Raw genomic sequence first — 14,615 nt, 5'->3', positions numbered from 1 at the left:
ACCTTTTCACTTTGCATGCTACACTGATAATTCAACTGAAACCAATATTGCCATTCACACCACCTCCAAACACAGAATGTTTCCATTGCAACCAGTCCCCAGTCATTTAATCACCATCTTCATTTGAAATATACACAGCCTTAACTAACTCTCTCTCTTCAATGATCAATTTCTTATCCTGCCTACTTCTCTTAAACTGCTATGCATCTTCACCAACCTAATACCTACCCTTCGTCTTACATGGCCATACCATCCTATGGGAATTTCATTCATGAATATTTCTAATGTTTTTTAAACCACATAGTCTTCCCACATCCTCACTCTTTATCATATCTACCCTCTTAGCTCCAACTATACAATGTAACTGATCCATCTTTACTGCTGTTATTCTTACCCATCCTGACCTCCATAGATACATGTTTCAAATCTACACATCAGAGACAGGAAAAGTCCTACTTCAGACAAGCTTCTTTCAAACTTCATGATCAATTTTTTCATATTCACCAATGCTTTTGGTGTGCCTCAAATTTTTGCTCTCTCTCATAACTCAACCTTAAATTTCAGCTTACTCATTACCATCCTAACTGAATTTTCCTTATTTGTCTTTGTTACAGTGACCGACATGGAAAAGGCGAATGACACACCCTTAAGAAGACCATTGTGAGTAATAGAAAGAAAGCAAAATTAATCAGGACATCACAAAAGTTTGAAGACATGACTCTTCAAGAAAGAAAGGTTTACAGGTAAAAGCAAAGGTGGAAGGACTAGATTGATAGTATGTGCACAAAACGAAAGTACCAAAGAGATTTTCATATATATATGCAGTTACAAGGAAGTTTGAAAAATGCTCTGAAAGGGTGGCACTACTGTGGTTAAATGTCACTGCAAGTTTGAAATAAAAGATATGGAAAACAAAAAAGTTTATTCAATATTAGCATATTCTACAAAAATCAAAGAAAACAATGCACTTCTTCACCTGTCTGGCAAGGTTATCCAACTGAGACATTGATGTAGGTTGCGAATTAGCTTGATGATGACGGGGAAGCTGTGTGTGACTTTGTTCAACACTGAAACTAGGCAACCATGAAACATAACGCCATCCTGGAGTGCCAGGAGAGCCCTCAGGAGCAGCAGGGGATGGGAAAGCACCTCCAGCTCCATGAGCAACATCTCTCACACCATTTTCTTGTCCCATCCCATTTTCCTCACTGACAGGAAGGAGACCATCCAGCAAAGAACCAGGCAATGAACGAGCATCATTCTGTCAAATAATATATCAAAAGGGAATATTAAACCATTCCATTAATTAATCTAGAATTAATGGCGCATTACGCATGACAGCTAAAGACTAAGTGTGAATGAATGTGGTCTTTTTTTGTCTGTTTTTCTTGCGCTACCTTTCTGAAGCAACGGGAGGCGATGCTGTTTCCTGTTGGGTGGGGTAGCACCAGGAATGGATGAAGGCAAGCAAGTATGAATATGTGCATGTTTATGTATATGTAATGAACATGTGTGTGTATGGGCATTTATGTATGTATGTATGTATGTATGTATGTATGTATGTATGTATGTATGTATGTATGTATGTATGTATGTATGTATGTATGTATGTATGTATGTATGTATGTATGTATGTATGTATGTATGTATGTATGTATGTATGTATGTATGTATGTATGTATGTATGTATGTATGTATGTATGTATGTATGTATGTATGTATGTATGTATGTATGTATGTATGTATGTATGTATGTATGTATATATCATTATCATACTTCATCGCTGTCTCCTGCATTAGTGAGGAAGAGCAAGGAAACAGACGAAAGAATGGCCCAACCAACCAACATACATATGTATATATATATATATTATATATATATATATAATATATATATATATAATATATATATATATAATATATATATATATAAACAGCTACACACACATATATACATACCTATACATTTCAATGTGTACATACATATATACACATGTACATATTAATACTTGCTGCCTTCATCCATTCCCATCGCCGCCACGCCACACATGAAATAGCAAACCCCCCGACCCGCAAGGTAGTGCTAGGAAAAGACGACAAAGGCCACATTCTTCACACTGTCATGTGTAATGCACCAAAACCACAGCTCCCTTTTCACATCCAGGCCCCACAGACCTTTCCAGATGCTTCATATGCCCTGGTTTAGTCCATTGACAGTACATCCACCCTGGTATACCACATCATTCCAATTCACTCAATTCCTTGCATTCCTTTCACCTTCCTGTATGTTCAGGCCCTGATTGCTCAAAATATTTTTCACTCCATCCTTCCACCTCCAGTTTGGTCTTCCACTTCTCGTTCTCTCCACCTCTGACACATATATCCTCTTTGCAATCTTTCCTCACTCATTCTCTCAATGTGTCCAAACCATTTCAACATACCCTCTTCTGCTCTCTCAACCTCACTCTTTTTAATACCACACATCTCTCTAACCTTTTCATTACTTACTTGATCAAACCACCTCACACCACATATTGTCCTCAAACATTTCATTTACAACACATCCACCCTCCTCCGCACAACCCTATCTATAGCCCATGCCTCACAACCATATAACATCGTTGGAACCACTATTCCTTCAAACACACCCATTTTTGCTCTCTGAGATAACATTCTCGCCTTCCACACATTTTTCATCACTCCCAGGCCCTTCGCCCCCTCCCCCACCCTGTGACTCACTTCCATGGTTCCATCCGCTGCTAAATCCACTACCACTTATCTAAAACATTTCTCTTCCTCCTGTTTTTCTCCATTCAAACTTACTCTCCAATCAACTTGCCCCTCAACCCTACTGAACCTAATTACCTTGCTCTTATTCACGTTTGATCTTAACTTTCTCCTTTCACACACTTTACCAAACTCAGTCACCAACCTCTGCTGTTTCTTCCCATAACCAGCGATCAGCGCTGTATCATCAGCAAACAACAACTGACTCATTTCCCAAGCCCTCTCATCCATACCAGACTACATATTTGCCCCTCTCTCCAAAACTCTTGCATTCACTTCCCTAACCACCACATCCATAAACAAATTAAACAACCGTGGAGACATCACGCAATCCTGCCACAAACTGACATTCACTGGGAACCAATCACTTACCTTTCTTCCTACTCAGTACATATGCTTTTACATCCTAGGTAAAAACTTTTCACTACTTCTAGCAACCTACATCCCACACCATATACTCTTAAAACCTTCCACAAATCATCTCTATCAACCCTATCATATGCCTTCACCAGATCCATAAATGCAACATACAAATCCATCTGTTTTTCTAAGTATTTCCACATACATTCTTCGAAGCAAACACCTGATCCACACATCCTCTACCACTTCTGAAACCACATTGATCATCCCCAAGCTGATGCTCTGTACATGCCTTTACCCTCTCAATCAATATCCTTCCACATAATTTCCCAGGAATACACAACAAATTTATGCCTATGTAATTTGAACACACCTTTATCCCCTTTGCCTTTGCACAATGGCACCATGCATGCATTCTGCCAATCCTCAGGCACTTCACCATGATCCATACGTACATTAAATATCCTAACATATATCATTAAAAAATATTCAAGATATGAGATTTTCCCTTGAAACATCCAGTAAAAAGCAGTATTCTGAAAATACCGTTGTACAGTACTGCTAAAAAATCGAACAGCATGGAATAATGGAAAAGTTCCTGATAACTGGACAAAGGCAATAACTTTTCCAATGTACATAGGCAAAGAGAGTACAAGTCATAAAGTATTACAAGAGAATAAGTCTTCTAAGCACAGCTGGGAAGATGTATAGTATGATCAAGCCAGACTGTGCTGCAGATCTAAAACAAAGTGAATTCAGTGATGAAAAAATTCTGAAAATTCAAAATATTGCAGAAATACAGCAGTCTAGGCATAGCTCAGGCAGTGGAGGTACAAGACTCCCAAAGAATACTCCAGATATACTGGAGGTACCTATCTACTGGTGGAAAACCTGAAGAAGAAGTCCGTACAACATTTAAAGATTCAGAAAAATCGCATGATAAGCTTAATAGGAATATTTTCTGGGAAGTTCCGACTCAATGGGGTGTACATGAAAGTTACTAAGAGCTTTTGTTATGGAAGCAATGCATGAATGAGAGGAAATGTTGGTATGGTATCTGTGAGTAGTTTGAAATACATCAAGATGGTTGACATCACTACGGCTGTGGGCTTTGCATAAACTGAGTGAGATGGGGAGATAACAGTGCACTGCTAAAGCACTGAAATACAACAGAAGCTCAGCTGTTGTAAGAAGAGGGTGCTGCTGTTAGCTAAATCAGTGAAGGGGTTGGATAGAATAGTTAGCCAATCTAATGGTGTATGAAAGAGAAAGGTGCTGAAAACAAATGTAAGAAAAAAGTAAGAGATTAGTTTTAAAAGAACTGGAATGTTACAACATAATGTTCAATGAAATGATGAGGATCTGAAAGTTGTGGGTGAAATTAAGCACTTGGGAGCACAATTCGGTATGGATGTTGGTCTTGCAAGGAAAAAAATCAGCGGTGTGCTGAAAACTTTACCAAACAGAAAAATAAAAAGGTAGAGGGTGAAACAAAAATGTATGTTGGAGCAACTATCCCATCTCAAACGTACGGACATGAGACCCAAGTTTATAGATGTCAAGAAAATAAATAAGCACGAACAGTAATGATGGCACACTTCAATAGTACAGACAAAATCAGGAGAGCAGAAAGATACAGAAAGCAGATGTAAGGGTGATATGGGGAGTAAAAAAAACATTAGAACAAGGCATGGATGAAAGTTTTTGAGGAAGGTACAGTTGTGTGGACTGTATGGCAGATGATCCACCTGCCAATCAAGACATGTACCATGATAGCAAAAGGTACAGGAATAAGATGTAAACCACTAAAGAGATGAGCATATGGAGTGAGATAATCAGTGCTAAAGACAATGATGAGAATGGGAGAGGAATGAATTAGGATCATATGCAATGGAAACATCTAATGCATGGAGTTGGTATGAACAGTGACTTTAGTCTCACTTTTTGAATCAATTTAATGCACAAAGGGAAAAAGCAATATGCACTCCTCTTCAAGGGGAAGTTCATATTTCACTTCAACAATCTGGGCGTGGTGTTGAGGATGTGTATGTTATATGCAAGACTGGATGCACCTGATCCACCTCATGGATATGGGAATGAAGTTAATGAGAGCAGAAAGAAATAATGCTATACACTATCCTCTATAATACCATTCCCTACTGTATTGGATTTTGACTTTAAAATCTATATCAAAATTATTCTCTTGGTATGAAATGACAACAAACATACTCAAAACAACAAAAACATAATCATGTTAGCCCAGACCTTGCAAAGCATCAAACATTTATTCAGCTTTGGAAATCTTGCTGCTAACTCTGCACCAGGGTGTCCCCTGAAACACTTACTTGTATGAAATTTTACTCTAAAAAACATACCTGTTCAGGTTTATGTAACTTATGTCTACAAGTTGGACATGACAAATCTTGGTGTAGCCACGCCAAGAGACACGATGCATGAAAGACATGAGAACAAGGAAGGCAGCGGCCAATCTCTAAGTGCTCCCAACATATGGCACATGTGCTCTCTTCTACCAAAATATCCATACCACTAATCTCTGGGTACCTGAAGTGTCAAGAATACCATTAATCAATATTACAAGTCTTAATAAATGTTTGAAATATAGGATGATCTTCCTCTCTTGAGAAAACACTGGGTAAGTGAAAAGTCAATTTTCCAACTACAGATCAAACCTTATGAGCCATGACATTTACTAAAAAATATTACAAAAAAAATATCTTTTCATAAAAAGAATTAAAAAACCTATCAAAGTTAAACTGTGGGAGATATCACATGTAAGCCCATACAATATCCTTTTGCTAAAATCAAAATAATTTATCTATTTCATTTATTATACTTTGTTGCTGTCTCCCGCGTTAGCGAAGGTAGCGCAAGGAAACAGACGAAAGAATGGCCCAACTCACCTACATGCACATGTATATACATAAACACCCACACACACACATACATACCTATAAATTTCAACTTATACATACATATACATACACAGACACACACATATATACACTTGTACATATTCATATCCCTGGGGATAGGGGAGAAAGAATACTTCCCACACATTCCTCACGTGTCGTAGAAGGGGACTAAAGGGGACGGGAGCAGGGGGCCGGAAACCCTCCCCTCCTTGTATTTTAACTTTCTAAAAGAGAAAACAGAAGAAGGAGTCAAGTGGGGAGCGCTCATCCTCCTCGAAGGCTCAGATTGGGGTGTCTAAATGTGTGTGGATGTAACCAAGGTGAGAAAAGAGGAGAGATAGGTAGTATGTTTGAGGAAAGGAACCTGGATGTTTTGGCTCTGAGTGAAACAAAGCTCAAGGGTAAAGGGGAAGAGTGGTTTGGAAAGGCCTTGGGAGTAAAGTCAGGGGTTAGTGAGAGGACAAGAGCAAGGGAAGGAGTAACACTACTCCTGAAACAGAAGTGGTGGGAGTATGTGATAGAGTGTAAGAAAGTAAACTCTACATTGATATGGGTAAAACTGAAAGTGGACGGAGAGAGATGGGTGATAATTGGTGCATATGCACCTGGGCATGAGAAGAAAGATCATGAGAGGCAAGTGTTTTCGGAGCAGGTGAGTGAGTGTGTTAGTAGTTTTGATGCACGAGACCGGGCTACAGTGATGGGTGATTTGAATGCAAATGTGGCAGTTGAGGGAATAATTGGTGTACATGGGGTGTTAAGTGTTGTAAATAGAAATAGTGAAGAGCTTGTAGATTTATGTGCTGAAAAAGGACTGGTGACTGGGAATACCTGGTTTAAAAAGAGAGATATACATAAGTATATGTATGTAAGTAGGAGAGGTGGCCAGAGAGCGTTATTGGATTACGTGTTAATTGATAGACACGCGAAAGAGAGACTTTCGGACGGTAATGTGCTGAGAGGTACAACTGGAGGGATGTCTGATCATTATCTTGTGGAGGTGAAGGTGAAGATTTGTAGAGGTTTTCAGAAAAGAAGAGAGAATGTTGGGGTTAAGAGAGTGGTGAGAGTGAGCGAGCTTGGGAAGGAGACTTGTGTGAGGAAGTACCAGGAGAGACTGAGTACAGAATGGAAAAAGGTGAGAACAAAGGACATAAGGGGAGTGGGGGAGGAATGGGATGTATTTAGGGAAGCAGTGATGGCTTGCGCAAAAGATGCTTGTGGCATGAGAAGCGTGGGAGGTGGGCAGATTAGAAAGGGTAGTGAGTGGTGGGATGAAGTAGTAAGATTATTAGTGAAAGAAAAGAGAGAGGCATTTGGACGATTTTTGCAGGGAAATAATGCAAATGAGTGGGAAATGTATAAAAGAAAGAGGCAGAAGGTCAAGAGAAAGGTGCAAGAGGTGAAAAAGAGGGCAAAAGAGAGTTGGGGTGAGAGAGTATCATTAAATTTTAGGGAGAATAAAAAGATGTTTTGGAAGGAGTTAAATAAAGTGCGTAAGACAAGGGAACAAATGGGAACTTCAGTGAAGGGGGCTAATGGGGAGGTGATAAGTAGTGGTGATGTAAGAAGGAGATGGAGTGAGTATTTTGAAGGTTTGTTGAATGTGTTTGATGATAGAGTGGCAGATATAGGGTGTTTTGGTCGAGGTGGTGTGCAAAGTGAGAGGGTTAGGGAAAATGATTTGGTAAACAGAGAAGAGGTAGTAAAAGCTTTGCAGAAGATGAAAGCCAGCAAGGCAGCGGGTTTGGATGTTTTTACAGTGGAATTTATTAAAAAAGGGGGTGACTGTATTGTTGACTGGTTGGTAAGGTTATTTAATGTATGTATGACTCATGGTGAGGTGCCTGAGGATTGGCGGAATGCTTGCATAGTGCCATTGTACAAAGGCAAAGGGGATAAAAGTGAGTGCTCAAATTACAAAGGCAAAAGTTTGTTGAGTATTCCAGGGAAATTCTATGGGAGAGTATTGATTGAGAGGGTGAGGGCATGTACAGAGCATCAGATTGGGGAAGAGCAGTGTGGTTTCAGAAGTGGTACAGGATGTGTGGATCAGGTGTTTGCTTTGAAGAATGTATGTGAGATGGTATTGCAGTGGAATTTATTAAAAAAGGGGGTGACTGTATTGTTGACTGGTTGGTAAGGTTATTTAAAGTATGTATGACTCATGGTGAGGTGCCTGGGGATTGGCGGAATGCTTGCATAGTGCCACTGTACAAAGGCAAAGGGGATAAAAGTGAGTGCTCAAATTACAGAGGCAAAAGTTTGTTGAGTATTCCTGGGAAATTCTTTGGGAGAGTATTGATTGAGAGGGTGAGGGCATGTACAGAGCATCAGATTGGGGAAGAGCAGTGTGGTTTCAGAAGTGGTACAGGATGTGTGGATCAGGTGTTTGCTTTGAAGAATGTATGTGAGAAATACTTAGAAAAGCAAATGGAATTGTTTGTAGCATTTATGAATCCGGAGAAGGCATATGATAGAGTTGATAGAGATGCTCTGTGGAAGGTATTAAGAATATATGGTGTGGGAGGCAAGTTGTTAGAAGCAGTGAAAAGTTTTTATCGAGGATGCGAGGCATGTGTACGTGTAGGAAGAGAGGAAAGTGATTGGTTCTCAGTGAATGTAGGTTTGCGGCAGGGGTGTGTGATGTCTCCATGGTTGTTTAATTTGTTTATGGATGGGGTTGTTAGGGAAGTGAATGCAAGAGTTTTGGAAAGAGGGGCAAGTATGCAGTCTGTTGTGGATGAGAGAGCTTGGGAAGTGAGTCAGTTGCTGTTTGCTGATGATACAGCACTGGTGGCTGATTCATGTGAGAAACTGCAGAAGCTGGTGACTGAGTTTGGTAAAGTGTGTGAAAGAAGAAACTTAAGAGTAAATGTGAATAAGAGCAAGGTTATTAGGTACAGTAGGGTTGAGAGTCAAGTCAGTTGGCGAGGTAAGTTTGAATGGAGAAAAACTGGAGGAAGTGAAGTGTTTCAGATATCTGGGAGTGGATTTGGCAGTGGATAGAACCACGGAAGTGGAAGTGAATCATAGGGTGGGGGAGGGGGCAAAAGTTCTGAGAGCGTTGAAAAATGTGTGGAAGTCAAGAACATTATCTCGGAAAGCAAAAATGGGTATGTTTGAAGGAATAGTGGTTCCAACAATGTTATATGGTTGCGAGGCGTGGGCTATGGATAGAGTTGTGCGCAGGAGGGTGGATGTGCTGGAAATGAGATGTTTGAGGACAATATGTGGTGCGAGGTGGTTTGATCGAATAAGAAATAACAGGGTAAGAGTGATGTGTGGTAATAAAAAGAGTGTGGTTGAGAGAGCAGAAGAGGGTGCTTTGAAATGGTTTGGTCACATGGAGAGAATGAGTGAGGAAAGATTGACAAAGAGGATATATGTGTCAGAGGTGGAGGGGACGAGGAGAAGTGGGAGACCAAATTGGAGGTGGAAAGATGGAGTGAAAAAGATTTTGAGTGATCACGGCCTGAACATGCAGGAGGGTGAAAGACGTGCAAGGAATAGAGTGAATTGGAACGATGTGGTATACCGGGGTCAACGTGCTGTCAATGGATTGAACCAGGGCATGTGAAGCGTCTGGGGTAAACCATGGAAAGTTCTGTGGGGCCTGGATGTGGAAAGGGAGCTGTGGTTTCGGTGCATTATTACATGACAGCTAGAGACTGAGTGTGAACAAATGTAGCCTTTGTTGTCTTTTCCTAGCGCTACCTCGCACACATGAGGAAGGGAGGGGGTTGTTATTTCATGTGTGGCGAGATGGCAATGGGAATGAATAAAGGCAGAGAGTATGAATTATGTAAATGTGTATATATTAGAAAGGATCACAATTTTGCGCGTGATCAAGATATTCCTATGAGTCCACGGGGAAAATGAAACGCGAAAAGTTCCCAAGTGCACTTTCGTGTAATAATCACATCACCAGGGGAGACACAAGAGACAAATATAACAGTCAGATGAAATACATTGAAGAGACGAAGCTAGGACGCCATTTGGTAAACATCTTTACCAATTGGTGTCCTAGCTTCGTCTCTTCAATGTATATCAACTGACTGTTATATTTCTCTCTTGTGTCTCCCCTGATGACGTGATTATTACACAAAAGTGCACTTGGGAATTTTTCGTGTTTCATTTTCCCCGTGGACTCATAGGAATGTGTATATATGTACATGTCTGTGTGTGTATATATATCATCCCTGGGGATAGGGGAGAAAGAATACTTCCCACGTATTCCCTTCGTGTCATAGAAGGCGACTAAAAGGGAAGAGAGCGGGGGGACTGGAAATCCTTCCCTCTCGTTTTTTTTTTCTTTTTTCCAAAAGAAGGAACAGAGAAGGGGGTCAGGTGAGGATATTCCCTCTAAGGCCCAGTCCTCTGTTCTTAACGCTACCTCGCTAATACGGGAAATGGCGAATAGTATGAAAGAAAGAAAAAAAAGTGTATATATGTATACGTTGAGATGTATAGGTATGTATATTTGCGTGTGTGGATGTATATGTATATACATGTGTATGTGGGTGGGTTGGGCCATTCTTTCATCTGTTTCCTTGCATTATCTCACTAATGCGGGAGACAGCGACAAAGCAAAATAAAATAAATCAATAACATATTCATACTTGCTGCCTTTATCCATTCTGGTCGCCATCCCACCACACATGAAATGGCACCACCCTTCTCCTGCGCACGCAGGAGGTAGTGCTAGGAAAAGACAACAAAGGCCACATTCGTTCACACTCAGTCTCTAGCTGTCATGTGTAATGCACCAAAACTACAGCTCCCTCTCCACATCCAGGCCCCACACAACTTTCCATGGTTTACCCCAGATGCTTCACATGCCCTGGTTCAATCCACTGAAAGCACGTCGACCCCGGTATACCACACCATTCCAATTCACTGTATTCCTTGCACGCCTTTCACCCTCCTGTATGTTCAGGCCCCGATCACTCAAAATCTTTTTCACTTTATCCTTCTACCTCCAATTTGGTCTCCCACTTCTCGTTCCCTCCACACATATATCCTCTTTGTCAATCTTTCCTCACGCACTCTCTCCATGTGACCAAACCATTTCAATACACCCTCTTCTGTTCTCACAACCACACTCTTTTTATTACCACACATCTCTCTTACCCTTTCATTACTTATTCGATCGAACCACCTCATACCACATATTGTCCTCAAACATCTCATTTCCAACAAACCCACCCTCCTCCGCACAACCCTATCTATAGCCCATGCCTTGCAACCATATAACATTGCTGGAACCACTAATCCTTCAAATATACCCATTTTTGCTCTCCGAGATAATGCTCTCGCCTTCCACCCATTCTTCAATGATCCCAGAACCTTCACCCCCTACCCCACCCTGTGACTCACTTCTGCTTCCATGGTTCCATCCACTGCTAAATCCACTCCCAGATATCTAAAACACTTCACTTCCTCCAGTTTTTCTCCATTCAAACTTACCTCCCAATTAACTTGTCTCTTAACCCTACTGAACCAAATTACCTTGCTCTTATTCACATTCACTTTCTTCTTTCACACACTTTAGCAAACTCAGTCACCAGTTTCTGCAGTTTCTCAACCGAATCAGCCACCAGTGCTGTATCATCAGCGAACAACAACTGACTCACTTCCCAAGCTCTCTCATCCACAACAGACTGCATACTTGCCCCTTTCTCTAAAACTCTTGCATTCACCTCCCTAACAACCCCATCCATAAACAAATTAAACAACCATGGAGACATCACACAACCCTGCCACAAACCGACATTCACTGGGAACCCATCACTTTCCTCTCCTCTTACTCATACACATTCCTTACATCCTCGATAAAAACTTTTCACTGCTTCTAGCAACTTACCTCCCACACCATTTTAATACCTTCCACAGAGCATCTCTATCAACTCTATCATATGCCTTCTCCAGATCCATAAAAGCTACATAGAAATCCATCTGTTTTTCTAAGTATTTCTCATATACATTCTTCAAAGCAAACACCTGATCCACACATCCTCTACCACTTCTGAAACAACACTGCTCTTCCCCAGTCTGGTGCTCTGTACATACCTTTATCCTCTCAATCAATACCCTACCATACAATTTCCCAAGAATACTCAACAAACTTATAACTGTAATTTCAGCACTCACTCTTATCCCCTTTGCCTTTGTAAAATGGCACTATGCACGCATTCCGCCAATCCTCAGGCACTTCATCATGAACCATACATAGACTGAATATCCTTACCAACCAGTCAACAGCAGTCACCCTCTTTTTTAATAAATTCCACTGCAATACCATCCAAACCCGCTGGCTTGCCGGCTTTCATCTTCTGCAAGGCTTTCACTACCTCTTCTCTGTTTACCAAACCATTCTCCCTGACCCTCTCACTTTGCACACCACCTCTACCAAAACACCCTATATCTGCCACTCTATCATCAAAGACATTCAGCAAACCTTCAAAATATTCACTCCATCTCTTTCTCACTTCACCACTACTTGTTATTACCTCCAAATTAGCCCCCTTCACCAATGTTCCTAATTGTTCTCTTGTCTTATGCACTTTATCTACCTTCTTCCAAAGCATCTTTTTATTCTCCCTAAAATTTAATGATACTCTCTCACGCCAACTCTCATTTGCCCTCTTTTTCTCCTCTTGCACCATTCTCTTGACCTTCTGCCTCTTTCTTTTATACATCTCAAAGTCATTTCCACTACTTCCCTCCAAAAATTGTCCAAATGCCTCTCTCTTCTCTTTCACTAACAATCTTACTTCTTCATCCCACCACTCTACCCTTTCTGATCTGCCCAACTCCCACCTTTCTCATGCCACAGGCATCTTTTGCGCAAGCCATCACTGCTTCCCTAAATACATCCCATTTATCTCCCACTCCCCTTACGTCATTTGCTCTCATCTTTTATCATTCTGCACTCAACTTCCTGGTACTTCTTCACACAAGTCTCCTTTCCAAGCTCACTTACTCTCACCATTCTTCACTTTTCACCCTAACATTCTTCTTTTCTGAAAACCTCTACAAATCTTCACCTTCAATTCTACAAGATAATGATAAGACATCCTCCAGCTGCCCTTCTCAGTAAATTAAGATCCAAAAGTCTCTTTAACATGCCTATCAATTAACATAATCCAATAGTGCTCTCTGGCCATCTCTCTTACTTACATATGTATACTTATGTATCTCTCTCTTTTTGAACCAGGTATTCCCAATCATCAGTCCTTTTTTAGCACACAAATCTACAACCTCTTCACCATTTGCATTTACAACACTGAACACCCCATGTACACAAATTATACCCTCAAGTGCCACATTACTCACCTTTGCATTCAAATCACCCATCACTATAACCCAGTCTCGTGCATCAAAGATGCTGACACACTCACTCAGCTGCTCCCAAAACACTTGCCTCTCATGATCTTTCTTCTCATGACTTGGTGCATAGGCACCAATAATCACCCATCTCTCTCCATCCACTTTCAGTTTCATCCATATCAATCTAGAGTTTCTTTCTTACACTATCACATACTCCCACAACTCCTACTTGCCCTTGCTCTTGCCCTCTCACCAACCCCTAACTTTACGCCTAAGACATTCCCAAACCACTCTTCCCCTTTACACTTGAGCTTCATTTCACACAGAGCCAAAACATCCAGGATCTTTTCCTCAAACATATTACGTATCTCTCCTTTTTTCTCATCTTGGTTACATCCACACACATTTAGACACCCTAATCAAAATCATCCACACAAAATACTTGGCTGAAGTCTGCCTCCAAAAGCTCTTAAACAATATCATTCATCTGACACACACAGTCCTTTCAACTACTTCCCTCTGCAACTACACCATCTCATATCAAATGCCCTTTTAACTACTTCCCTCTGTATCTACACAATCTCATATCAAATGCCCTTTCAACTACTTCCCTCTGTATCTACACCATCTCATATCAAATGCCCTTTCAACTACTTACCTCTGCATCTACACCATCTCATATCAAATGCCCTTTCAACTACTTCCCTCTGTATCTACACCATCTCATATCAAATGCCCTTTCAACTACTTCCCTCTGTATCTACACCATCTCATATCAAATGCATATCCTCTTACACAGTACATATTCCTATTGTGATAACAGACAGGTGCTCAAACACACACTACAAACTGAAAGTCACCTCATCAGCAAATATTCGGTAAGAACCCAGTCCCATAAAGACTCATGAACACTGAAATTCTTCAAAAGAGGTGTGGACTGCCAACACTGCTACTATCAAATGTCACAGTTCTTTCTAACAAGGCCAATCAGCTCATCACCTCAACCAGAACATTTAAGGTTGGAGATGCTGTTATCACAGGCTTAGCAAATATTCCTGAGGAAAGCTGTAAGGAGGATTATAATTATTCCATGATCTATGCACCAATGGGCATGGCAGTTCTGCTATTAAGTTCAAGTTCAGAGTTAAAATTCCCATGGAAATGACATTTAAGGTTGGAGATGCTGTTATCACAGACGCTTAG

At 40.7% G+C, this 14,615-nt stretch overlaps 1 protein-coding gene across 1 annotated transcript in view; it reads right to left on the bottom strand.

Moving 5' to 3' along the window:
- Positions 1-14,615, bottom strand: part of LOC139763625 (E3 ubiquitin-protein ligase AMFR-like) — a 93,412-nt gene that overhangs the window by 38,399 nt on the left and 40,398 nt on the right. The window contains exons 6-7 of the mRNA XM_071689861.1: positions 5,523-5,709; positions 977-1,261 (exon numbers count right to left, since the gene is read on the bottom strand). Of these exons, the coding sequence (XP_071545962.1) occupies positions 977-1,261; positions 5,523-5,709 (472 nt within the window). The remainder of the gene's footprint in view (positions 1-976; positions 1,262-5,522; positions 5,710-14,615) is intronic.

This window comes from Panulirus ornatus, chromosome 47, assembly GCF_036320965.1.
Source record: "Panulirus ornatus isolate Po-2019 chromosome 47, ASM3632096v1, whole genome shotgun sequence".
In the NCBI taxonomy this organism is placed as follows: domain Eukaryota; kingdom Metazoa; phylum Arthropoda; class Malacostraca; order Decapoda; family Palinuridae; genus Panulirus; species Panulirus ornatus.
Note: the sequence above shows the minus strand (reverse complement) of the source record. Positions and strands in the feature narration are given on the sequence as shown.